We start from the raw sequence: 27,584 nt of genomic DNA on the forward strand, positions 1-27,584 counted from the left end.
GTCATTGACTAGTGATAATGCTTTTCTCTATGCTAAGTTTCTCCTGACAATTTCTGCAGATAAAGCTGCTGTATGAGGAGCAAAAGAACGCCAAGCCATATTTTCTTGTCAGTTGGCAACTCTTCATCTGACTCAGAATACAAATTCCTCGTAGATGTAAGACCTGGGGAGGCCTGCTGTGTCTCTAGCTAGGCTTTTCATGCTGATTTTGAAGTTGGTGCTGTGGTACAATGCTCTCAGGGATTTCAGCATTAATGCCAAGGCTGACTGTTCCAAGCACTGTTGACTGTAACCCAGATAATTGCTGGCAGAAAATGTAATATGTGGTAGAAAATGTGTTCCCCTAGAGAGGCAAGCATTTCCTTGTTCGGGATTTCAGTATGGTATCTTTGTCATTATTATATCATTACCTTCTGTAGGAATTCCTTCCTCTGATTCTTGTGAGATGGAAGTTAATCAGTTAAAATAGTCTGCCAACCAAGATTAATGGAATCCACTGAATTTCAAAATTATTTGCAGAATTCTTTTATACTGGGGGATTTTTCTGCCAGCTCTGATAGTTGCTATGATGATGACCTTGTTTTACTTTGCCTGTGCTGTACAGTTCTGATTTTAAAAGCATGACCCTTAATACTGATACGTTTGTTACCATTGGTGGTATTTTTTAAACTGGCTTATTAAATGCAATCTATGTGTTAGCATTATTTCCTGATAAATATATTATGCAGACCTTTTTTTAAAATTTTCAAGTACCATATATTATTATTGTGTAGCTGTTTGTCCTTCTTGCCCTTCAAAATTCTTTTTAGGGTTATTATGTGGAGTAACATTTTATTTTTTGGCAGTTTCATACTGTGTTATTTTTATCTTATGCAATAATTTCATGTATTTGTCAAGAGTTTTATAGATTCCCCTGAATCAGTGAAATGCATCTGGGGGAGGGGATTATAACCATAGCATCTTATTATTTTTGCCGGCAACATTCAGCCTGGTTTTTTGGTGCATCTCCCTTTTTCTGGTTGCTGTTCTGATGTTAGTCTTGTTGTCTTGTGGAACATGATTCTAGGCATCCTCTCTCACAGCTTTGCTGCTATATATCCCCCAGTTTCTGAACAGTCTAATTTACTAGTTGCCCTGAGTCCTCAGCATGAGTCATGCTATCTAAACAAATAAAATCATTGACCTTGATGGCAGCTTGTTTCATTGATAATTTAGTTGAATTGCGGAATAGCAGGTCAAGATGTCTAGCAGCACAAGTGTCTTATTCCATTTTCTCAACAGTTCAGGTCCTGGATTAAATTAGGATGGTACATAATTAGAAAGAACAGGTTTGATTTATTTTTAAAGACTTATGTCATACAAAGCCATGGGAGAAATCTTTAATTTCTACTACTGTAAATTTCCCACCCAGTGGAGCTGTTCCAGATGATATATGGCCTGGTGCACTTTGCTTGCTTATCGTTGGAGGCGAATAATCTTGAACCTGCTGTGATGAGTACGCCGCCTACAATGAGTCCCAAAACATTAAACCACACATCATGCCAGGAGATCTGTGAATGATCTTACCTTTTTAAAAACTAAATGCTACTGGTGGAATGTGTGTGCTAATCTGATTAAAAAGTGGTGGGGGAAGGAAGGGAATGGGGAAGTTTAGTTCTTTCTAGGCACACCATCTTCTTGCTCTAAACTGTTATTCCACATGTATCATACCTGCATTTCCTCAATCCATGGAGTAAATGTGTGTGTTTACATGATTAAGCTTGGCAAAATAGTGCAGAGGAAAGGGTAAACAACAACATCTCTGCATCATATTCCTAGTCAAATTAGCTGTCCCCACCCAGTGGCTGTGTTTAGTAAAAAGGAAAATAGTCAAGAAATCAGTGATGATGCTCCCAGTATATAGCATGCAGTTTAGCCCTAAAGAAATAGGAAACAAATTCATATGTTTACCTATTTTAGAAACTGGGTGTGTGTTTTAAATGAACTTGGAACATATGTGAATGAGTTTGTGTGGTGGCTGCTTTATATATTCTGTACTAATACATTTCTTAGTACTGTAAGATAAAATACTGTATTTTAATATTTGTAATCAATTATTTTTTAAAAAACAAAAAGCCCTATTGCTTTAGGGATCCTTGCTGTGACAAAGGTTGAGAACCTCTTACGCATGAAGCACATGAGATCGCATCACAGCAGTCGTCTTGTTACCACAGTAACAGGAGTGAGCCAGCTAAGTGAGCCCCCCAGCTGCTGAATAGGAAAGGAGAAACAAAACACAGCCCTCTTCCTGTGTGAAATAAATTGCTGGAACATTTTTTTTAAAGAAAAGAAAAATGGCAACCTTTAATCAATTGCTCTTATATTTTTTTAAGGGTGGGAGAAGAATCAGGCAGTTGAAATTGTTTCCAGTAAGCATTGGGGATCCCAGGAATGTAACATTTCTACATAGATTATTAAAATAAGTATTAGGAAACACTTTAATTGACATTTCCTGCAGTCTGTTTTTTAAGATTCAAGTATCTGACTGGTATCCTGGTATAACTAAAGAATGAATGGAATAAACCAGCTGCCTATAGACAAATAGTGGGATATTTCTCAGAGCACACAAGACTTCCATTCTGTAGTCATCTTCTTTAGCATAATTTGTGCTGTTATGTTCTGATAAGGAAATGTGATGTCTTCCATGCAGTTCTATAATGCCTGGCATTTTAATATCTCTAATCCTTTTAATACTGTTAATAGGGATGGAAATATATTTCAATTTCAGTTATCTTGGTTTCTCTTTTTTCCAATCTTCAATTCAGTTCCCATTTCTGCAGCAATTTGCAAATTTTGTATTAAAAAAAAATCCTCATGAAAGAATTCCAGCATTTCAGTGTGAATTTATCCATAATCTTGCTGGGTTCAGGCACCAGTGTAGTGGCACAGATTGCATCATCTTGTTAGTGTAACAAAATTTCATAATTAATTCAAGGTTTTGCACCTTTGGACCAAGGTGTCTTGTTGGGTTTGAAGGGCTTGAAGGAGAAAGTGACATAGAACAGTTTGGTCCTATGGGTTATAACACTAGATTGAGCCAAATGGGAGGAATTAGATAAATGAAGTCATTTTCAAAGTAAGAAAAATGACAAGCAAGAAACCAGTTTTTAATATTTTACTGAACTATATACACTGGATTAATCAGCTGTTGTTCCTGGATAGCACCTCCCAAATACTATAATGAGGGCACAACATGTCACATAGAAAATGGTTTTAATAAATCAGCTTATTTGTTTATTTAAAGCATTTTACCCCATGTATTTTTGTCCGCCTCCTGCCACTAACTCCTGCAGTCACACTGGTGCCAAAACTATATTGCTCTGCTTTCCTTTGGACCACACCAGCAACGCTGAGAGGAGAGACTCATTGTCTGGGCAGCCCAGGACCTCTACACACTGCCCAGGCTGGCACCCCATAGAGGTCATTTTGGTGTTGCTAACACAGCAAAAACAATGTAGGAGGCAGCAGTGACAAGTCACTGGTCTTTGCAGGCTCAGCAGGTGCTGTGATTCTCCATCCCTGGAGGCACACTCCATTGTCTCTCAAGACAGACAGAAACAAAGACAGCCCCTGCTTTCAGATACAATGCAAAAGAATAGCTGGTGAGCTGCGGCGGCGGGGGGGGGGAGAGAAAACCCTCAGGTGCTAGTTATTAAAGTTACTTTTTTATCATAGCTAGCTGTGATAGAAACATTTTATATTGGTCATGGTTGGTGACTGACTTATTGACAATGGAAACAGGGATGTTGGCACTGCATGGGCATACTGGCAGGAGTGCCAGCAGAGGCAGATTTAGGGTAGCGTGAGTGGGGCCATCACACTGGACACACAGCTGAGAAGGTACATCCATGCGTCTGGTCAAATCATTTCTTCTACACTAACATTAGGGTTTAGATCAGGCATAGGCAAACTCGGCCCTCCAGATATTTTGGGACAACAACTCCCATGATCCCTAGCTAAAAGGACCAATGGTCAGGGATGATGGGAATTGTAGTCCCAAAACATCTGGAGGGGCGAGTTTGCATATGCCTGGTTTAGAGAAATCATCCAAATGTTAAAGCAAAGCACAAGGTTTTCATTTAATAATAACATTAATAGAAAAGCATTAGAGCTGTGCTCTTGCAATCACAGTGAAACATGAACATTTCTGGCCATTTGCTAATTTTAATGTACAATGGATGTATTTGATATATTGCCTGACTAAGCTACATTAAAAAGAGTCAGTTGAAAGAAAAGCTGAAAAACACATTTTCTTTTCCTTTTCTTAATAATCTAGTAAATATTTCTTCTTTTCTTTTTTGCCTTTATGAACAAAATTACAAGGACCTTATTCCAGGCCTAGATACTCTGCATAGTGTAGGATCTCCTTTTCACTTTTTTTTTTGGGGGGGGGGCAACATTTGAAAAGAAGGCCTCCATTTTGGAGATCTTTCAGCAGGCATGTGAACATACCTTCCAACATTTCTCTGATGAAAATAGGGACATCCCATTCCATGATGATAATTTTACTATTTATACCCCACACATCTTATTGGGTTGCCCCAGCCGCTCTGGGCAGCTTCCAACATGTATAAAAACACAATTAAACATTAAACATTATAAAAAACTTCCCTATACGGGATTGCCTTCAGATGGCTCAGGTGTTAGACAACTCCATACCCTTGAATATTTATCCATTGAAAAATAGAGACATCCTAAGGAAAAGCGAGACATTTTGGAATCAAATCAGAAACTGGGATGGCTGTATGAATGTGATGACAATCTGCAGTGCTTTCCAAAAGAGGGGAGGGATTACCGGTATGCTGTGTGTTGCATGCAGATCACCTCCAAGGATTGAATTGCTCTGGGTTGCCTCCTTTAAAGAAGGTGGGCCATAGTGGTGTGATACATAGCATGGTACCTCAACCGCACTTAGTAAAATATTTGCCCAAAGATGTTCACACTGCAAATTGCTTCTTTCAGAGTGATAATGGCCACTCTAAAGGAGATGATGTGCAGTGCAGTACCTCCCTCTTCACTTGGGGTGAAAGAGAGGTGAGACAAAGGTCACAATATTGCAGTAAAATGGTTTTTTTCTCTCCCTAGTGAAGTGCTACTTTTCAGAGAAACAGCATCTTTCATTGTGAAAAACAGAACCTATAAAGATTCAGTGCTGGAACAGCCCTGAATGGCTTAACACACTGATAAAGAAATATGTTTTCTGTTACTGAATAAGATATGTTGCTAATTTACTTTACGGTGTGATCATAAATAATACACAGTTTTCCAACCATTAAACATAGCATGCTATTTCATCACTTAATATGTCAAGCGGGGTGAATTGGCTTTTAAACATTTTACTAGCACATAAGAGCTGCTTTTTCCTGGTTTTGTCCTACAGTGCTGCTGTACTGTTTAAAGACCAGCAAATGGTCAGTCTGTGAGCCAGAGATGGAGGAAGGGGGGCAGTGAGGGCGGGTTGCCCTGGGTGTCACCACTGAGGGGTGACAAAATGCCAGTCGGAACTCATTGTGGGGCCTGCCCCAAACGGTCTGCCCGCCACCTCCCCCTCAGCTGTAGGGCGGCTGAATGAGAGGAGGCAGGCAGACTCCTTGGAGGCCCCACAGAGCGTCCTGCCCTGACTCACCCCGGCCCGCGGGCAGCTGGCCCCACCCCTGGGCGCAGGGCACACGTGCCACCCCAGGCTCCCATTCGGCTTGCTCCGCTGCTGCTGTGAGCACTTAGAAAACGATGTTGTGATTACTAAGACCCAGCATGGGTTTCTCAAAAGCAAGTCATGCCAGACAAATTTCATTTCTTTTTTTATATATACTGTTTCAAGCTTGGGGGATCAGAGGAATGCTGTGGACATAGGTTTCTTGTTATCAGTAAGGCTTTTGACAAATTCCTCCATGATCTTCTTGTGGAGAAGCTGGTAGAATGTGGGCTGGATGAGGTAACTGTTGTGTGGATTATTAGATGGTTGACTGACTGAACCCAAAGAGTGCTCACTAATGGCTCCTCATTACCCTAGAAAAAAAGGACAAGTGGAGTGTCACAGGGTTCTGTTCTGGGCCCATTGTTATTAAATGTCTTTATAAACAACTTGAATAAAGGAATTGAAGGGGAGTTCATCAAATTTGCAGATGACACCAAACTGTGAGGGATAGCTAATGCTACAGAAGACAGAATCAGGAATCAAGATGACCTTGCCAGATTTGAGAACAAACAAAATGGGAACAAATGTAAGGTTCTATACTTAGGCATGAATAACGAGCTGTGCAAATATAAGGTGAGAGACGCCTGGATTGTGAGTAGTACATGTGAAAAGGAACTGGGGGTCTTAGTAAACCACAAGGTTAACATGAATCAACCGTGTAATACATTAGCAAAAAAAGGGGGGGTAATGCTATTCAAGGCTGCATCAACAGAAGTATAGTGTCCTGATCAAGGGAATTGATAGTACCAATCTATTCTGCCTTGGTCATACCCCACCTGGAGTACTGTATCTAGTTCTGGGCACCACTAAGAAGGATATTGATAAGCTGGAACATGTGCAGAGGAGCGTGGCCACAGTGATCAAGGGTCTGGAAACCATGCCTTATGAGGAATGGTTGAAGGAGTTGGGTTTAGCCTGGATAAGATGAGGCTGTGAGCACATATGATACCCATCTTCAAATATCTGAAGGGCTTTTCCCTAGCCCTATGTTCCTGTTGCTATTCCACCCTTTTATTTAGCTTTAGATTTCTACCCTTAGTTCCTTTCCCCCACCCATACTTTTTGCCTTTTTAAAACTATTTACAAAAATATGAATTAAATATTTCTTTAAATGAAATCTTGGAAAACCAAAATAAATTTACATTATCCTTGTGCTTCCTTGGCAAGGACATGAATGAAAAGTGTCATTCTGAGTTGGCTCTGATGTGTAGCCATTTCTATTTTTACAGACATTGTAGCCCTGTAGCCTTGCTGCTACTTCTGGTTCAAATGAGAAAGTAGGGACTCCTTGGGATAGCTCAGCATGAGACTCTTAATTTCAGGATCATGGGTTCGAGCTCCACAATGGGCAGAAAGATTCCTGCATTGCAGGGGGTTGCACTAGATGACCCTTGTGGTCCCTTTCAAACTCTGCATTTCTATGAGATCAACAAAACCAGAATTTCCCAATCAATAGAAAGTACCTTCATTTCTTCCTATTTCCCATCCCACCCTAGCTCTGTGCTGACAATGCAGCTCCAAGGGTTTTAATACAGCTATAATCGAAGTCATGCTCTTTTTTAAATGCATAACTGTATTTGGAGTTTTCTGCTGAGCAGTGCACATTATTCTCTAACGTTCTTTTTGGGGGGTGGGGATGGGGTGGGGAGACTGTTGTCTTTCTCTGAGGCCCATGAGATGCTGCAGATTTCACACAGAGAGATCAAGCTTTCACTTGCATTTGCACTCTCACTTATTGCTCATCAAATCTTTGCTCATTTTCAGAAAGTGATGCCTGTGCACTATTTAATTGCTTCAGGCTTCCTGTTCTAGATCCTTAATTACAATGGGTATCTTTTCTGGGAGTAATGTTGTTGGCAAAATTAAGGAGCAATGATTATGCCAAATATCAAAAGTAGTCTACTTCTTATGGGCCTTCAGTTTCATAAGCAATTCAGATGTCTCATTTCTGTCTTCAGCCTTTGGAGTTACTTTGCTTACCCCCCACCAAACAATCAGCTTTGGGGGGGAAATATGCAGATATTCACATGACCACATAATGGGTAGTTGCTGATGAGCAGTGTTCTGGGAGGGCAAGGACTAAATGACAGATTGTCCCAGTAGGTTAATGGAATAGCTTTAACTTTCTCTCCACCTCCTCACAAATTTGTTTGCTTGCTCAATTTTCGGCCCACTTTCCTGCATATTGAAGGTTACACAAAGAATAGATAGAAAATAAGAAAAAAATGCTTTACATAAAGCATGGAAAGTTGCTGTAAGAGCCCCAAATGTAAAATAGGATATGTTTTTTCTTTAGTATGTTTTAATCTATGACTATTAGCTTGCAGCCATGTATGTATCACCCGTACATAAGCTAATAATAGCAGGGCTCTTCATTTAGTGAATGGTGGTACTGTGCTACAATTCAGGTAACTGGTGAATGATTCACACATGTACGTATGTAAATCTCTTTGTGTTTCATCTAGAGCTGCACAAAGGTTGCCTCCCACTTCTCCATCAGACCTTTCTTCCCAGCAAAGGTGTGGGTGGGAAATTCAGAGAGTGAAGAAAAGATCAGATGACATTTGGGTCAATGGTGGCAGTACTACTTTAAAGTGCCAAGTTTAAATTACAAGGTGGCTTCTTCCATTAACACTTTTTCTGCCTCTTTAAAGCAATGCCATGGACTGGCTGGATGCAGAGGAGTGGTGGGAGGCACCAACTGAAGAACCCTCAAGGGAGGGGGAGATGTAGAATGGGCAGAGGGAGAGGACTAGGGAGAGGAGCAGGGGAGTATGAAGGGGGATGCAGGACGGGGGGTAACAAAATGGCAGGCAGCACTCGTCACCGCGGGGCCTGCAGTGTGAATGAGCCATGCTTCTCGCCGTCTGCAGGCTCCACACTGTCTGCCCGCTGCTCCCCCCCCCCAGCTGTAAGGCGGCTGAGGCCCTATGGGTGCCATGTGCCTCGTCTTGTCCCGTATGGGCGCCCTGTGCTGTCCCTATGGGTGCCGGGCATGCAGTGTCCATAAGGACAGGGTGCACTGCAGCGCCCATAGGGATGGTACGGCGTGGGGCGTGGGGCATCCATAGGACAGGGTGCGCCGCAGCGCCCATAGGGACTGCACGGGGCATGCGACCTCCATAGGGATGGGGCGTGCCGTGGCACCCATAGGGATGGCACGGGATGCTGGTTGTGTGCAAAAAACAGTTTGTGACTGCTTGGGAAAAACCCTGGAGAGGAGGAGCCTTAGAGGGAGGTGGGAATACAGGGACCTTCAGTGCCTCATTGGGGCAAGACCTACTAGAGTTGCTAGGATCACTAGACATGCGCTGTTTTGGTATCAACTTTACTGACACTGGTTTTTATTTATTTATTTATTGCTGAGATACTCCTAACCCTGGTTCCTGACAAGCACTGCAATGGCTCGGCTCAGCCCCTGCCAGCACCACTGTTCTCTCACACTTTGGAGATTGGGTGTCATTCCCAGGACATTATATGGGAGGAGGAATAGTACTGCTGTCACCTCACCCAGCCAAATATGTGCTCTCCCTTCCTGATCTTTGTGAGAGCTTCCCCTCTGAACCATTAAATGCTGAGAAATTTGGTGGGTTGGAACATTTGGATCAGTCTTAGTTTCATCAGTGTCTCACTCATAGTAGAATGCATGAACTACCCTTTGAAAAAGAGCTGCATTTGAGGTGAGAGAAAAGCTCTGCCTGGGGTACATGATTTGAGTGTTTGGCACCCATGAGTCATCACTTGATATTGCCAGTTGAATGATGAACAAGCCGGTATTCACCTTACTCCAGATCCACCTGCTTGCCATTCTGCCTGACTTTGTTTCTGTCTGCTTCTGAAATAGAGTTGTTTTAGCTACTGTGGCAGTAGTGGAGTGTGCTCTAAGTTATGTTTATTTTTACAAAGTATTAACAATTAAATCACATGGGTTGCATCCAACTTAGTTTTTCCAATTGAAAGTGATAAACATGACTTACTTAGATACATTTATTTTAATGGCTCTGCTCTAAGTTAGTCATGTCTATCAATTTCAGTGGGTCTACTCTGAGTAGGACTAGTTTTGCCTACAACCCATCTATATAGTTCCTCCCACTTAGACCCTTTCCCAAAATCTTGCAATAAAATCCAGCAAATAAAGTTTTTGAAAGCAGGAAAAGAAACAGGAAGGGGGAAATCAACACAAAGGAGAACCAACACTGGATTCCTTGAAGAGTACACAGATGCGTTCTTTTTAAAGGAGCACTTCTAAACAGCAGTTTAGTGTGGACTCCATGCTGCTCATGCATGCAGCTCTTTGTGCAACAGCCACACAATGTCATCTTCATACAGTGATAATGATGGGAACATGCCCATGCAGTGCTTTTTGGTGTTGATTGGTACTCACTGGTGCATAGTACCGTCACCTCTAACTGCCTGATCCTTAAAATATGAACCAGACTAGCTTCCTGATGACGTGATTGCCTGGGTGATGGGCCATTAAGGGGAACAAAGGAAAGGGGCTCTGTGTGAGACAGCTAGTTAGAAGGATATAGCCACAGTTTAGAGTTGAACGTTGCAATAATAGGGGCCACAGGAAAAAGCAGCAAGCGGGAGAGAGAGTCAAAGCAATGTTTGACTTCTGTTTGAATACAAGGCTACGGCTATAGTAGAAACAAGACCCTTTTGGGGTATTAATGCTGTGAACCCCTCTATTGTAGGCTCAGGTTGTATTAATGTGTAAATGAAACATATATAATAAAAACACCACAATTTCTGCTGTGCCTCATTCAAAAAGGAAACATGAATCCTGGGAAAGCTCATGATACCCCGGAATCTCGCACCTCTTGGAGATTGGGGTGGCATGGAACAATATATTTAATTAATTGCTAGTACTACAGATGGAGTACCTGTAGTGATACTGTAACTTTTACATTTTCTGAACCTGAAAAGAAGTATGATCATGATTCTTGATTTGTTGTTAACAATGTACTTGTTAAAATCCAGTAGCATAAGATGTTTTAAACTATCCAAAATATTTGCCAATATATACCTGTCACTATATTTTCTTATTTGTTTTAGGGAAGCAACGTGATGGAGGATCAGGACCTTTTAGAAATTGGAATACTTAATTCTGGACACAGACAAAGAATTTTACAGGCAATTCAGCTCCTTCCAAAGGTACCCTTTTGTTTTCCTGTCCACATTCCAATGTCATAAGCAAGAGGCTATTATTATTATTATTACTACTATTACTATTAATACTATTATTATTATTATAGCATCATTCTTAAGTAAAAAATGTTGTCCTTCGAGGCCTCGCTATCTGCCAACATAATTTTTAGTCCTTGTCACCTGTGCTATGTCTGATTCATATCGGTGCCCTTTTTAAAATAACATTCTATATAACTGGAGAAACAGCAGTAACATATTCAAGTAGGTTCATTGATAGCCTTATGATCCATGAGTTATTCTAATCATCTTTTGAAGTCATCCAGGTTGGTGGGCATCACTGCTTCTTGTAAATTCCATGGTTTTCCCTCCTTGAGAAGGGAGGAAACCAATCCACATGCATTATCAGGGTATTAAAACAGAAAGATGACTGTTTTCAGACAACAGAGTCTGCGTTCTGACACTGGGGATGAGTGACAACAACCAGTTTATCCACAAAAGTGCTGGGTCTTGTTGCTTCTTGTTGGCTATATAGTGGCTGGAGGTGGGGAAGAGAGAGAGAGATGCAGCAGAAAGGCAGCCTGTAAGTCATCTTTCACAGTAGCTTCCACTTTTGCCTAGAACTCCCCCGCCTCACTGTCTGTGCATATGTGTGCTCAGTACCTCTGGGGCTCAGAGCTCACCACCATCTCCACCCAACCTGCAATGCCCAGCAAAAGTTAGAATAACTTCCCATGGTGTCAGGTGTGGGTGATTCTATCCTCCCCTGGCAGCATCAAGGATCAAGGCAGAAGCAAGAAAGTTTGCATTTATGGTTCTCATGGCAAATAATCCAGTCCTTAACTCCATAGTGATGTTGCTCACTCTAAGCCCCTTCCCTTCTTTCCCCAGCAACAGCCTATGGCCCTGTGGGTGGCCTCAGGAGTCAAATGTCTTTGGGCCCTTTGCTTTTGAATTCTAAGTTAGTGATGTGTACACAGGTATGGTGGCTCTTCTATGCTCTCCAAGGACATCTCTGCTGGCAATTCTCCCACTCTTCCTCCTTCTCCAAACACCTCATAACTTGGCAGCTCTGAGTTCTGCTGCAATTCAACCCTGTCTCCCTCTTCTGTTGAAACTACTGGAGAAGGGGGAATCTACCCACTCCCCTCCTCCTCTGAGGGAAGCAAAGGAGGAGAAGGGGGTGATTCCCAGCTGTCCCCTTCAGTCCAGTCCCTGACACTTAGGCAGCTCAAAGCAGCCAGGCAGTGCTCCAATATATTAATGATTTTTGAGATCCTTTCCAAGAAGACCTGCAATTCTTTCAAGAAAATTTCAATCTATCTATGTTTATTTGTTTTAAAGGTTTGTAAGATGCTCTGAACAATGCAAACATACTAGAAGCTTGGGGCATATATACTTCTAAAAAAACTACATACACATCCTGTTGGTTAAAGTTGCTCTGCCTTTGATACTTACTGCTGGATGCAAATGTGGAATCTATTCTGTTAAAATTTTTCCAAAATATGAGAAAAAATTAATTATAATCTCTCAATGTGGAGTTATGACACATTGCAGACCCAAGCGCAGCAGGCCAGAGGTTACTGTGTGGAGGGGTTTTAAAGTGTAGAAGCAGCAAAAAATGGTGTGACACCAGCTTGGGATCGAAATGGCCACAACTTTATTGATTACAGATGTAGGTCGCTTTTGGCATAGGCCTTGGGTATGTATCCTGAATCAGCCAACCCAACTGCTGGCTGATAACTCCATCAGGGTCATTCCTGTGGTTAAGGATCCCCTATGATGTAGATCTGTAAGATGATCCTGCCAATATGTCATCTGGGGTGTTCTATGGCCTGTTGGCCCATGTCTGGGCTTTCAGTCAGAGCCCAACCACTGGACCCCATTACTGAGCTTCCCAGAATTTTGATCCTGGATCTGTGGGTTGGACAGCTACCTACCCCATAGCTTTAGAGATCTGCAGCTGTTGCCCAGGTGTTCTATGGCCTGTTGGCCCATGTCTGGGCTTTCAGTCAGAGCCCATCCACTGGACCCCATTACTGACCTTCCCTGAATTTTGATCCTGGATCTGTGGGTTGGGCAGCTACCTACCCCATAGCTTTAGACTAAGGATCCAACCAAGTGCCTTTTTCTGCCACATGAGTCAGCCCCTCCATGCCAGCTTGTTGCCCAACCGCTCACATCTGCAACCAGTCCCACAGGCTCCAGTAGATGTTCATCAGCCTGGACTCATTGCCTGTTGGTGATAGGTACAAGCCATTTCATCGATGCAAGTCGTAAGTGATAGCAGGATGCCAAACAATGCACTCATCTAACCAGGATACCAGGCAGGACATTGCGCTGTTCACCTTCTTCCAGGCAAGATTGATAGCGCCAGTTCTGATGCTCCTTGCCACTGCCACCACTCCAAGTACCTGGACCCAAAAATGGACAAGCTGGGTGTGCCATATGAAGGCCTTGAGATCTGCAGCTGTTGCCCAGATGAGGTCTATGTTTTTCTTCTTGACCAGATCATTTTCAATAAGCTGAATAACAAGGGCATCAGGCAGCTCCGGTGCTGCCACCCATGCTGCCACCCATGGCATTAGATTGTCCCACTGCATGCCCATTTGGCCCATCCAGGTGTTATGTGCTCTGTCTTCTAAACCAAGGTGCTGCCCCCATGAAGTTAATAAAGCTCAGTGCACTATGCTGTGACTACAGATCCACGCCTGTTTTCAGCTTGTACCTGCAAGAAATCATCTACAAGAGGCAGTGAGGCCATGGATCCCAGTGCACACATAGTGCCTATTAGCAGATGATTGGTAATGGCCCAGAGCTTTAATGCAAGCCAGGGGAAGGCCCTAGCAGAAAGCCATGGTGGCTGCGCCTATACAAAAGGAACCTGCAGAAAATACTCTGGAGTCCAACCCACACTCAAGGATGGCTTTTCTAAGGACTGCAGTGAACTGGCATCTGGATAAGTGAGCACTATCTGTGCGCAATAACAGTGGGATACCTACGCCGGGCCTCACCTTCAGGAATTTCCTTGTGCGAACCACTGGGCTGGAGTTGGGACATGTCACCATCTAAAGAGGGGTCACCTTACTGCGCATACAGTTACCTAACTGCACTGCTGCACCACACAATGGTAAAAATAAGAATAAAAAGAAATGTAAAAACTGCCAATGAGAAAAAGGTGGTATTGTTGTAACACGTGATATATTATGCATATCATTTTCACATGATGCATGTTTGAGATGCACATGCACAAAATCCTTAGATTCTTCAAAATCTTGAAATAATGGAGAACATTTCCACCAAGCACATAATGCTGAATTCATAACTAGGCAAACTAAGTATGATTTTTGAATTATCACCCATCATTAGTTCCAAGACATATTGAACTGCATTGGAAATCTGAAACACAGTTGTGCAAACCCAGTTGGTTTGAACAGAATTTGACATTTAAAAGTTATAATATTATATAATGAAGCAGCGATGCCATCAATGCAGACAAAAAATACTTGGTTTTGGTGTCAAGAATCCTTCCTTTTCTATAGAGGTAGCAAGTAAGAGAATTCTGCTTAAGAAACAAGCAGCCATGGAGTCACCAAAAGGCCTAAAGGAAGAAGCCATCAGCCTGGGAATCAAGTGACAGCAGTGGAGGTCATGAAGCTAAGATGTGCTCATGAAAAATAAGTGCTGAATATAAAGTTATGAGCTAAAGAGGGGGGAGGATGACAGCTTGAAAGGCAAGGAAGGAGGCCCCCAAGGAAGGAGGATGCTGATAATTTTGGGGGGGGGGGGGCAAGGTACAGAGACACATCGTGAAAAGGCACCAAGCAAAAGTGTCAGTGAATCACAACTCCAAGCCAGTTATGACTACCTCTTCCTTCTTCACCCCACACAGACATCATAAAACTCCTGGCACACCAGAAAAGCAACTATGTCATAACTTTTAAAAGGATCATGCTGTGATTTCTGGATCTTATATGAACATTCAGTTTACTTCTGGTCTCAGATTTGTGAGCGTATGAATGAACTGCATAGTATGCTGAGAGTTTTGACCAAATCAGAAACTATGAAAAGAACAAGACTTAGATGAGGAAGATGATTAGTTTAACCATTAGCACAACTGATTTTTTTTTTTAAATGTTATCAAAGAAGTATGACGTGGCTTTTGCTATTTGGACCATATTTTAAACTACTGGATGGACAAATAAAAAGCTAGAATTCAAGAAGCAATCCTTTCCACTATTGAGCCGATAAAATGTAATTATTTGCCAGAGTATTGCAAGAGGATGATACAATATAAGGAAAAGTACATTCAGCACCAAAGAAATCCCTGTAGGCATCTCAAGCTTGAAAATTAGTGCTCCAGTAAACCTTCAAAGCATCTTCCTGAGGAGCAACATACTGAAGGATGTGCGAAAGAGACTAAAAAATCTGTTTTAGGAGGAAGCCTTTGCCTTGTTATATAAATGTAGGTCCAGATTTGTATGCAAAAGGGAACTGTGTAATAAGAGCTCCTTTCCAAAGGGATATGGGACCAACTGGGAACTGCAATGCCAGTTAGTGGTTATTGGAAAAGTACTGACTTGCACTTCTCAACCTAACTGCTAAACCTTCTGACATCAAGAAGTTTTGCAAATAATAAAGGAGAAACTTCCACTGAACTTCCACTAGCTGCTGGTAGGGGAAAATAATAAAGCACTACGTCAAATCTTTTATACCTGTCAGAAAGCAAGGAGGTCTATGCATGGTAGAAGTACCCTTCCAGAGGATGTCCACTGATATTGTGGAACCATTGCCTTGATCCATTCACAATGGGTGTGGCGGCAGCGGCAGCAGGTGTGTGCATGTATGTACTGTATGTAGGATGCTTCTGAAATCATTGCCTGCTGAATTTCTCCTTGGTTTTTCAGGTTCTGAATTACCAGAATATTAGTCATTCTGCAGTTTTGTTTTGTTTTGTTTCTGGCTTTTGGGCATCCTCTGAAAGCACTTTGCCAAATAACTTAAAAGCTGAGTAAACCAAAAAGAAATAAAGGGCAGATGCCTAACACTTATCTTCTCAGAAACCTTACAGGTACCCTGCCTCAGATTCCAGCCACAAACAGCCACCATGAACCTCAATACCACTGCTGGAAGGACAAGATACCCCAACTAGGTAAGCAAAGTCACCAGGGAACCATGCTTTCCAGTATGGCATCTGAAATTACTCTGTCCTTCACTTCCAAGCCACCCAAGAAATGTCAATGGCCACAGAACGTTTCCCATTCCTCCACTGTAATATGTGGACACTGCACTGGCCTAACAATTCTCCCCTACTTAGCAGGGTCTACAAGTTTTTCTTTCCCTAACCATGGAACACAGAGTAGAGATGCTCTGTACAGAAGGGAGAGTTTTGATGGCTATAAACCCCCAAATGCAGGCAAATATCGATCACAGACAAACTGGTGAACGCAATAAAGAGCAGAGATACCTACGGGGGTGAACTTTAGGTACCCCAGTACCTTAATTGCAACTACTAGCAAATGCCCATTACTCATTTTTCCTTGTGTGGCCTGTTTTCCAAGCATTAGTTACCCTTCCAACAGTTTGATTTCACCCCCAAAGGCACACTCCTCCATTGTCTCCCAAGGCAGACAAATGCTGAGTTGCTGTCAAAATGGACTACAGCAATGCTCTCTATGTGAGTCTGCCTCTTAAAGATAATGTGTAAATTTCAGCTGGTTCAAGATGCAGTGGCCAGCCAATTATTCAAACATCTGAGCATATTTCTCTGGTCTTTCATAACAGGGATTGTTTCCAGGCTCAGTTTATATTGTTGATTTCAGCCTTAAAAGCCCTAAATTGTTTGTGGCCAAGCCACCTCAGTGCCTATCTTCTCCCATAAACTAGATCAGATTGGCATCTGAGTTCTGTTCATGATCTCACCCTTATATGAAATCAGATGGGCAGAGCCTTTTTGTGGTGGCACCAAAATTGTGGAATACCATCATTGTGAAGTCCCATTGGTACTTTTCTCCTTTAGCATTCAGAAACATTTTGAAGATCTCTCCCCTCATTCAAAAAACAAAACAAACTCAACTCCTCATGCTTTTGGTTTGTCAGTTTCTGTTATCATGCTGTGCTTGGCTTTTATTATGTTGTTTTGGATTTGGTTTTCTCTGCTGATGTTTCCAGTTGCTTTGTTTTCAATTCTTTTCTTTTAGGGCAAGCCCTCACAAGGAGACTTGCATTTTAAAAAGTCTGAAGCAGTATAGCATGGAAAAGAAAAATTGTAACAAAACCAGCATCATATAAAATTATATATATGGAGCCAGTAATATCAAAGGCATAGATGAGGAGTTTTAAAAAAATGTCTTTAAGGTCTGCATTAAAGCTACAAGGGGGAGGGGCAAGAAGAGCTGTTGAAGAGGAAGTCCACAAGTGTGGGGCTACCACTGAAAATGCCCTGTCCATGATCCCTGTTGGTCTTAGTGTGGAGCTAGTTCTAGACTTAGGGCCTAGACAGGTTTATATTGGTGTAGGCATTACTTCCAATAACCTGGTCCCAAATTGTCCAGACTTACCTCCTATGCTTTTATAGATCTACTTTTGGGTTGGGAAACTTTAAAGTTTATTTCATGCACTTCAGATTGTTTATATTAATTTATTGAACTTTTAAAGTCCAGCTACTTTATGTGTCCGTAGTACAAAAATAAAACTAAAGATAATCTAATGAGCACCTACTCTGTTGAGTACGCTGTGTTACTCATTCTTCATTACCATCCCCATGTTTCTCTTGTGTCTCCACAGGCAACCAGGCAACCATTCAGAGTGCATCTCCAGTGCCATGCAGACCTCAAGCAAGGCCTACAGCAGTAGAAAATGGGAAGCCAATTGTGCCTCTGTGGGGTTGCCTTCCTCCTTTGTTTTCTCTTGTGTCTGAAGAGGTTACAAGAGCACATGACAGACTGCAGTTTAACAGATGCAGTTGTATGCAGCTGGAAATGGGGAAAACTGCATCTGTTGCTCACTGGCATGCAGATTACAAAGGCACACAACAACTATTTTTGAATTATTTATTAATCATACTATAATGAGAAATAAATCTATGTATGTAAAAGTGATTTTATGCCTATATTTTAGTGTATTTGACATTAATTACTACAAGTTCCCCCCTCCCAACAAAAGGTTTGTTCAATTTGCCTTTAAAAAATTATGGCTTTCTTTGTACATTTTTAAAAATGTTTGGTTGGGTTTAGGCCAAGGGTGCCAGCTCCTAGGGGCTGAACTCTTTTGGCAACCCTCTATATTTTTGTGGTAGGGACTGGGGGCCCACCTATGTCTCAAAACCACAGAACAGAAGAGCAGAGCTAAGTGTGCCGTGCCTCCAGTGACCAGCTGCTCCTCCTGCTCCTCCTGCCATAGAAGGGAAGGAGGGTCAAAGCAGCCTCCTGCCAGTGGCGCTGCCAAGAGGAGGCAGAGTATGAGCTGCCGGTCATTGAGCTGGGTGGCCATCACATTGGCTCCTCCCCTGGTCCTCCTGATGTCACACGCACGGCATTGGGACATCAGGATGTCATGTACGCAACATTGTCCTCCCCAATCACCTTTAAAAGCTGGCACCTCTGGTTTAGGCATTCCTTTTTGGTTAACAAGTGTTACTGAAATGTTGTTAAACATTGTAAAGCTTGATTCAAAGAAGCTCATGCTTTGGCTAAGAATAAACTTCATAAGAAAACTTTCACAAGAGGAAATCCTCAAAAGAGGACTTCCAGCTCAAATTTGGAGGACATAGGGAATGAAAAGGTCACCTACTTCCATCAGTTTTGTGGACATAGTGAGTGGGGTGTACCACCACTGCCAGAATTTTGGCCAACAACTGGCAGCCACCATTGCCTTCTCCCGCACCCACAAAGCTGCCAGGAAAAGGTTACATAATGGCCTTGCTCTTACAGGACTTCAAGAAGGGTGTTAGCCCTGAATGGCAGCTATCATTTTATTTTCCTTGGAAGCTCTCATCCGAGTTACCCTATGTCATGTGGAGTTATTCTGGGATTTTTGGAGGGATAATGTGATGACTGTCAGGAGCAGCAGTAGTGAGTTTCACCCCCACTGACTCCATTCCCCCAAACCTTCCAGACACCCATCCAACTTTGCAGCTGTGAATTGGAGCACACAATTGTGGAATCTTGGGTTAGCCCTAGTGTCCACTCTCAAAAGTATCACTGTCATCTGTTAGGGTTTTAAAGACTACCGTTGAGAGAAATTGGCAAACCTTTTATACAGTTTTTACACACTGAGAAAACGTTTCAGAATGCTTTCCTTTCAGCACTTTTTTCTGTAACATCCAAAAGCAGTGAAAATGCTGTGATGGAAATAAAAAAACCTTTCCCATCCTTCTGCATCCTTTTCAAGTAACAAGAGTTCTGTTTTTATATACACTGACAGGTTTTTGATACATGAAAAAACAACAGCTGCTATATATATAATATTGAAACAGATTTTAATAAAGAGCTTCTAATATGTTCTTGTTATATAGGTAAGCTTTTCATAGCTGCATTTAATTAACTCTGAAATTATCCGAGTTCTTCCTTTTTAGTGGGTGGGTAGCTGGGGAGAAAACGTCAGTCCAAGCGGGGAGGGAGTCCAACACTAGACAGCTTATTTTGTCCCTGTTTGGTGACAACATCATAATAGGAAGCAGCTTTATCTCAAAGGAGAGGGAAGCCTATCTGGAGATGCAAGGGATTGAAACTGACCATACACATGAGAAGCACATGAGCTACTCCTGAGCTATGCCCTCCCTCACCCCCACAACAATATGCTTATATATATTTGAAACAATAATTCACCTCATTACAGACATTATGGATTATCATTTACCCTTAGACATTTAAAAATTCATTTCTGTGATCTGAAAAGGAAAGCCAAAATATGTGATATGGAATTGATTACTGTGATCCTGTGTGTTGACAAACCATACGAGCTAAGTACATTAATAAGTGTATTTGACGGGACATTATATGTTCATTTTTGGAATGAAATAAATTAACTCAGTTATTTGTCTTGTTCTTTTAAAAAAAATAATGTATATATCTATCTTCTCGTGTTCAATCCACATGTACTCATTTGTTTATACCATTTTCATACAATTTACAGTTTTACCTTTTTCCTGTAACATTATGACTGACTAAGCTAAGGAAATTATTAAAACCATTTTCAAAGAGGAAGGAAGAAACCACCTTCTTTTAAAAGCAGTATTGATTCCTTCTGCAAAAATATATCTCTGCAAAATATTTATTCATAGCATGCATCAAAGTGTAACTCTTGTAGTTCTCTGAATCTTCATCTTCAGAAAATAGCATCACACATTTCCTATATTACACTTTTCTCTTTTCTCCCCGTTACATCATTGAAAATCATTGAATTATGCCAGTTTAAATACTGTTCCTGATCCTAATCTTTTTGTGTATTCCACTTGCCCAGCCCCATTATTTCTGATACTTACTATAGAAAATTTCTGAGTCCTGACACTAAAAAAAAAAAAAGTTGTTTCCCTGTTTCCATCCATTTCACTGTGTACCCTTTCTACCTATTTAACATAGGGATGTCTATAGAGATATTCCTTCAGGTGATCCAACTACATGTATTTGAAGTGATGCAGATGGCAGCTGTGGCGAGGGCCTGAGCAGGCTCTCTTATCATATTTATATTAAAACACAGTTCAAACTGTGAGAAGCATATTTTACAACACTCTGAAGCTTATCAATAGGGCAATTTCAGTGAGTTTCTAGAAAATACCCCCGTTTTCTCAACCAGTTGATTTATACCAACAGCCCAGGAGAATAGTTTATGGAAGCCATAAGATAATTTCTCTTTTAAAAATTTATTTCCAACTTAAAATAAGCTTTCCTCAATTAATTGCTTTTTTAAAAGATGATTACGATTAATCTGAACGGCCAGAATCCTTGTCTTTATGGTTTTCTGCATGTGTTTCTCTTTATAAATAAGGGCCCTGGAGACCTAAAACTGGCAGCTTAAGTCCTCTTGACTCTGAGAATGTGTCATTTCTTCTCACAGAACTCATAAAAGGGGGAATATCCTGTTCTAGACTATCCCCTTTGGTTGTGTGTGTGAGAGAAATTGGCAGACAGCTCAAGGCTACATTGGTCATCCATTTTTTTATTGCACTGTTTTAGCACAGACGTTCTCCAGTTCTGTGGAAATCGTTAAAACAAGAAACCATTCATAAAAGTACAGTACTGTGAATCTACACTCTGCACTGCCAGGTGTCAATAAAGAAGTTTAAAAGCTCAAATGATCTGACCTAAGAATTTCATCCAGAGAACTATGGTGTTTTCATTATGCAAAAATTAGTCTGAGGAAAGGTCTTTTGGTATCCCTTATTTTTTCTCCTACTCACACACATCCATACATAATAACAAAAACTGAACTTTTTGTGGGGCATTTTTATGTTTCAGATGAAACAAATAGGCAACGATGGCTACAGCCCCACCTCTGTAGCAGAGTGGCTAGATTCCCTGGAACTGGGTGATTACATCAAACCCTTTCTGATAAATGGCTATACGTCGATGGACCTTGTGAAAAAAATCTGGGATATTGAATTAATTAATGTAAGTCAATATATTTTTACCTTTAAAAAACCCACCAGTTTTAATCCTTAAAAAATGGTCAAATGAAAACAAATTGTTGTAAAAAAAGCGTAAAACACCTACTAACTTGTTTGTTTGGGGTGATCAGTATTGATATCTTATGTTTAGACCTGCTTCTGCTGACATGCTCAAGATTCTTCTGTGGTGTAGTTCTTGTATGCAGCATATTGTTGGCCTCCGGCAAGCACATTACTGTAGAGAAATTTTGGAGCCTATTTATCTAAGAGTTTCTTGCTGCCAATTTAAGAAAGAAAAAGAAAGCTATAATAATATTTTTTTTATATGTACCCCGCCCATCTGACTGGGTTGCCCCAGCCTCTCTGGGTGGCTTCCAGCATATATAAAAACATAGTAAAACATTAAACCTTAAAAAGCTTCCCTGTACAGGGATGCCTTCAGATGTTTCCCAAATGTTAAATAATTACTCATCTTCTTAACATCTGATGGGAGGGCATTCCATAGAGTGGGCACCACTACCAAGAAAGTCCTATGCCTGGTTCCCTGTAGCTTCGCTTCTCGCAGTGTGGGAACCGCCAGAAGGCCCTCAGTGCTGGATCTCAGGGTCCAGGCTGAACAATGGGGGTGGAGACACTTCTAAAGGGATAATGGGCCGAGGCTGTTTAGAGCTTTAAAGGTAAGCACCAACACTTTGAATTGTGCTTGGAAACGTACTGGGAGCCAATGTAGGTCTTTCAGGACCGGTGTTATATGGTCTCGGCAGCTGCTCCCAGTCACCAGTCCAGCTGCCACAGTCTGGATTAGTTGTATTTTCCGGGTCACCTTCAAAGGTAGCTCCACATAGAGCACATTGCAGTAGTCCAAGTGGGAGATAACCAGCACATGTACCACTCTGGTAAAACAGTTCAGGCAGGTAGGGTCTCAGGTGGCATGCCAGATGGAGCTCGTAGACAGCCACCCTGGACACAGAATTAACCTGTGATTCCATGGACAGCTGTGAGTCCAAAATGACTCCCAGGCTGTGCACCTGGTCCTTCAGGGGCAAAGTTATTGCATAATCTTAATCATAAACCAGATCTTCCACTAGTCTGAATAGTTGACTGTGCTGTCTTGAACAGTGTGTCTACTTATTCCCCCTCCCATGCCTCATAAATTTCAGAATGTTCATAAAGTATTGTTCTCAACATGTGATCCTATCTTTCCCTTTATAGTTTTTTAAAATTATAAAATCACTAATTTCACAACCACACAGACACCATTTAAGTTCACAAATCTCAGTATTCATATTGTGTAAAAATAACTGTTCCTACTCTCTGGGTTCGTTAATAAAGGTCATATTTTGCTTTGTGGGTCATATAAAATCTGTACAAAGTTTAGTTTGTAAAAATATTTTGTCTATAACATTCATTTCTGTATCCAACACTTTTCCTTTGCTGTTGGTCAGTAACTGTAGGGTCAAATGTCAGTCTGGGGTTTGAAAGGGAGTTTGGAAAGTAGTATCAGTGAGACTGAAGCAGAAATGTGCTAGCATAACAAATGCCTTCCCTCAAGGCCAGCAGAAAAATTTCATAGTGACAAAATGTTTATTTGAACCTCTTCACAGGCTGACATGCATTTTGTCTTGTTAGTGGTAAGGTAAAGGGACCCCTAACCGTTAGATCCAACTTTGGGGTTGTGGCGCTCATCTTGTTTTATTGGCCGAGGGAGCCGGCGTACAGCTTCCATCTGCTAAGTTTATGTTCACTTGATTCCTTTCCCGTTACTGAAGTGCTGACTGTTGCATTTTGTGTCACAAGGTCCTGAGACAGATGACACCTTTTCAAATCAGAGGATTAGGAAAAAGCTGTCATAGATCTGTTTTTGTTATCCCACCCCCCAAACTGCTCCTAACAACATGGTTTCTCCAACACTATGAGTAAAAGAAAGAAGCCTGAGAGAAAAACAAAAGCTTCAGCTGCTATTGTTCAATTCTACATTAATGTATTGTTTTGCAGTCCCTTTTCAATTGCTTCCTGTGTAAATTTATGCAGGGTAGCATTGAGAGTTATTTTTAGATTAAAACATCTAAAACATTGATTCAAAATCAGCCGTTCACATTTAATCCAATGTAGTTGTCCATATAATTATTTGTGCAAGAAGCTGGGGTTGATCCAATTCATGTTGTGTGAGAATCATGCTAAGTGCTTTAAGGCACTGAGTAGCAAATGCAGTGATTGTGTGCATTGCAGGGTGCTGTAGCACCCTCACATTTTTGAAACCATTGCTTTCTGACCTTTGTGGTATTTTATCAAAACATGTATCTGTGGAAGTTTGGCCTGCGGTTGCCAGTCAGTTCAGAGTTGTCCCAGCGTCAAAGCTCTGGGGTGGATATATTTTTATGGTTGTAAGTTGTTTTTAATTGTTTTTAATCCTGTAACCCACCCTGGGACCTTTGGGTGAAGGGTAGGAAATGAAGAATGAATGAATGCCATTGGGAATTTAATAAACAGAATGGAAAACAATGGAACTAGCTGGTGTAAGTGGGTGAGCAATATAAGGTCCCCCCCCCTTTATTTGAAAATTTAGTTTTTCCATAATATTACACATTTCTTTTTTTTCTTCTTTTTAAATTACATATTTCAGTGTTATGTTACGATCTAGAACTATCCCTGTGTACTTTTTCACCACTTCCTCTTCCTCTAATTATTTTAGGCCTTTGAATCTTGTATGTTTAATCATCTGATATTCAGAACATGAGAAGGGCTGGCTGCATCAGACCAGCTGCATTTAGTCCAGCATCCTGTTCTCACAGTGACCAACCAGATACCTGTGAGAAACCCACATGCAGGACATGAGCGCAGCACTACTCTGCCCACCTGCGATTCCCAGCAAATGGTAATCAGAGGCATAATAACTATGGCAGTGGAGGTGGAACATAGTCATTGGGGCTACTAGCCATTGATAGCCTTCTCCTCCGTGAATTTGTCTAATCCTCTTTTTAAGCCATCCAGTTTGGTGGTCATCACTGGCATATGTTCTGTGTGAAGAAGCACCTTCATAATATTACTTGGCTTATCATATATGCCAGTCAGAATCATACTGTACAGTATATTTTATTTACTTCAAGTCTAGATTACTGCAGTGTATTCTATGTGGGGCTTCCCTTGCCCTTCATTCAAAAGCTACAGTTAGTGCAGAATGCTACAGCACAATTACTGACAGGAGTGAGGCCCTGCCAACATATAACGACTGCACTCAGTTGCTGATTGCTACTGGGCTAAGTTCAGGGTATCAATATTAGTATATAAAGCTCTTCACAACTTGGGACGAGTTACCTGTGAGATCACCTTCCCCCATATATGTCCATTCAACCACTTTGATCTATAGAAGCAGCAGTGTTACAGGTGTCACATAATACCCATTCTGCATTTGAAGGAAATGTTTATACCTCCAGAGAAGGTATAATTTTTCCTTGCTCATCCATTTGAGAAATGAGGCTAGGGAGAGGCCTGAACTCTCAGTTTTTCTGTTGATCAGTAACAGCAATACTGATTATTATTCAGTATCAGCCAGTGAGCAAGCAAAAGAGCTTTTGGGGACCCATTTACTCTGTCCATTACCCTACTTTCAGTCTCCATGAGCAACTTGACTGGCAGCTGGAGTAGAGCAAGTTTCCTTCTCCATTTTTAACTAGAGCAGAAGAGGGGAAAGAGTGCTAGAGCAGAGGAGAGGGGAAAGAAAATTACTAGATGGCTGGATGAGAAATGGATGCTTTCTGTGGCTCAAGTGCCAAATGAAGCTAAATACATATCAGCCCTCCAATGCTTCAAAACAGACAAAGGAGAAGGGGTGTGTTACCTGTTCATACCTAGAGGAATTATGCTTGTGCACTGGATCCTTGACTTAGATTTTGGAGCACAACGGAAGCTGTGCTTAGGGTAGGAACAGACTTTTGCTTTCACCATGTGAAATTTGTAAAAAACTTTCAACAGCAATTCCTTCATACACCAAAGTAATAATTAAGCCAAAGTCACAGCAGCATGGTGTCAAACAGGCTATATATTTTCTTCCCCCTTGCCCATTAATCCCTTTTAAAAACACTAAAGACTCTTCCAAGCCCTGAACTTTTGTTGCTCTTTTTATTTAAAAGTTTAATTTGTTTCATCCAGCTATTCTATTTTGGTGCTTTAGAGCCTTTTGAAACAACAGTATCATAACTTAAAGGAAGAGCCATTGAATTGCTTACATTGCAGCCAGAGAGTGATGAACACTTGTCAGCAGGAGGGTGATATTTTCTATCTGTGTGCCATCCACGGATTTATAGGCCTTCTTTTTTCTTCCCTTTCATTCTCAGTTAATCTCCTTCTGCTGTCCCCTTCAACTCTATTTATTTGCGAGAAAATTTGATATTGGTAGTTGCTGGAGAAGTGAGCACCACCAATGAGCAGTCCTTGGTTGTAGTAGAGACTATTCAACCGTGTGGGTGTGGCTGTGGGCACACACACTTACATGGGGATAATTTGCAACATTCTATAATGGACTTTAGAGCTTATATTATTTCCATTATCATGCATATAATAAGCAGAATCAAAATGCTCCAATGCAACTGACTGTTGTGGATGATAGAGGGCAAGTTGATTGTTCAAACACATATGCAGAGCGCTTGAAATTACATTTCATTATGTTGCTAAGGAACTAAGTGTGCTATCTCTGTTTTCTTGAAGAAGCTGAGCTTCAATTATATGGATTTTCTTTATAGTTTCTAGAATAGATAAATGGTGCATTATATGAAATTATTTATCAAAATGGATAAAGCTGTTATAGACATATTTGAAAAGACAAATCCTAAATGTCTAGTTTTGCTTTCCCTCACCAGCTGATACAAACTGAATGACATAATTTCCCCTATCTTTCCCCTCATCTCCATAATGCTTTGTCAGTGCCTGTGTGATCGTATTAATCTGCAGTAATCTAAAGAATTGATAACTGATTTCACAAAGATCACATTTGTCCATGTTCTGTGTCTTTTCATACTGGGTGGAAAAGTGCAAAGGTTTAGGATCAGAGTTTTCCTTCTAGATGGGCTACCTTCCCAGGTTGACGAACCCCATCTGCAGTGAGTATACCATGAGTATAACATGCTTTAGTGTGTGCCATTCCGTATATGGAGTGAGGCATATTTTCAAAGGCTACTGCAGAGAGAAGAAACCCTATAAAAAGAATAGAATGAACAATATCATTGACTGAATAGGTAATTCAAACAATGACATGTTAATTTAACATATCCCCATTTGGACACAGCATACTGACAATTGGAGGTTAAAAAAGGAAAATGGAGGTAGTAGAATGGAATGGAGAATCCTTAAATGTTACAGTGTACAGTGCTTCTTTTCAGGATTCCAGACACTACATTCCATTCCACCAGTACCCTAGTTTTCCTTTTTTTAGTGTCTCACCTGTATCTTTTTATCATAAGTGGCACCATAGACATTCAAGAGATAGGCACCAACATACTTAGGAAAACCTGAAATTGACAAAAACATCAACAACAACCCTAAACAGCTCAATGAGGACTGAGCATGCCATGGAATGCTGACTAGCCATTTTGGGAAATGGAAAATCGGGTGGGCAGGGGTATTGAATGGTGTGTTGTGGAGGAGGGCACGGCTGACTTAACTGGAACAGTGAACAGGAGCAGCTCCACACTGCAATATTTTTTATATTTTTTGCAGTTGCCATTTGTTTCTTCTGCTGTTGTTTCCTGTCCACATTTGCAGCATGGAACTTTCCATTCATCAATCCTTGCATATTCTTAGTTGATGTGTATGGAGTAGGTATTATTTTGGGTTATTATTGCTGTTGCCTCCCAGATGTACTCTGTAAAACTAATCATGTTTGCTGTTGCAAGAATGTGTCAAATTAATGAAATGTGGAAATTTAGTACATTTTTGGACTGGCATCTTAGACCATGCTTAATTCTTGAGCTTTCAATACACATTATATTATCTTGTGGTTTGTGATAGTCCATTTGTTACATTTTCCTTTATTCCTAGTTCTTTCCAAAACAGACTGCACTGTTTCTAACTGAAGGCAGGAATTCAGTGTAAGCTGTG

The 27,584-nt window shown here is 41.1% G+C and overlaps 1 protein-coding gene and 1 long non-coding RNA gene across 15 annotated transcripts in view; one reads left to right on the forward strand and one right to left on the reverse strand.

Annotated features, from left to right (window-relative positions):
* The window catches only part of ANKS1B (ankyrin repeat and sterile alpha motif domain containing 1B), a 319,748-nt gene that overhangs the window by 167,474 nt on the left and 124,690 nt on the right, over positions 1-27,584 (forward strand). For all 14 annotated transcript variants that reach the window (XM_083698562.1, XM_083698555.1, XM_083698567.1 and 11 more), the window contains 2 exons: positions 10,796-10,894; positions 21,343-21,495. In XM_083698562.1, coding sequence (XP_083554688.1) covers positions 10,796-10,894; positions 21,343-21,495 — 252 coding nt within the window. The remainder of the gene's footprint in view (positions 1-10,795; positions 10,895-21,342; positions 21,496-27,584) is intronic.
* LOC310825413 lies at positions 878-25,931 on the reverse strand. The gene is made up of 3 exons (XR_014555292.1): positions 25,718-25,931; positions 21,602-21,726; positions 878-1,289 (listed from the first exon to the last, which is right to left on the reverse strand). It is a non-coding gene; the product is annotated as an uncharacterized lncRNA (long non-coding RNA).

Source organism: Podarcis gaigeae (genome assembly GCF_964106915.1).
Source record: "Podarcis gaigeae genome assembly, chromosome: 10".
In the NCBI taxonomy this organism is placed as follows: domain Eukaryota; kingdom Metazoa; phylum Chordata; class Lepidosauria; order Squamata; family Lacertidae; genus Podarcis; species Podarcis gaigeae.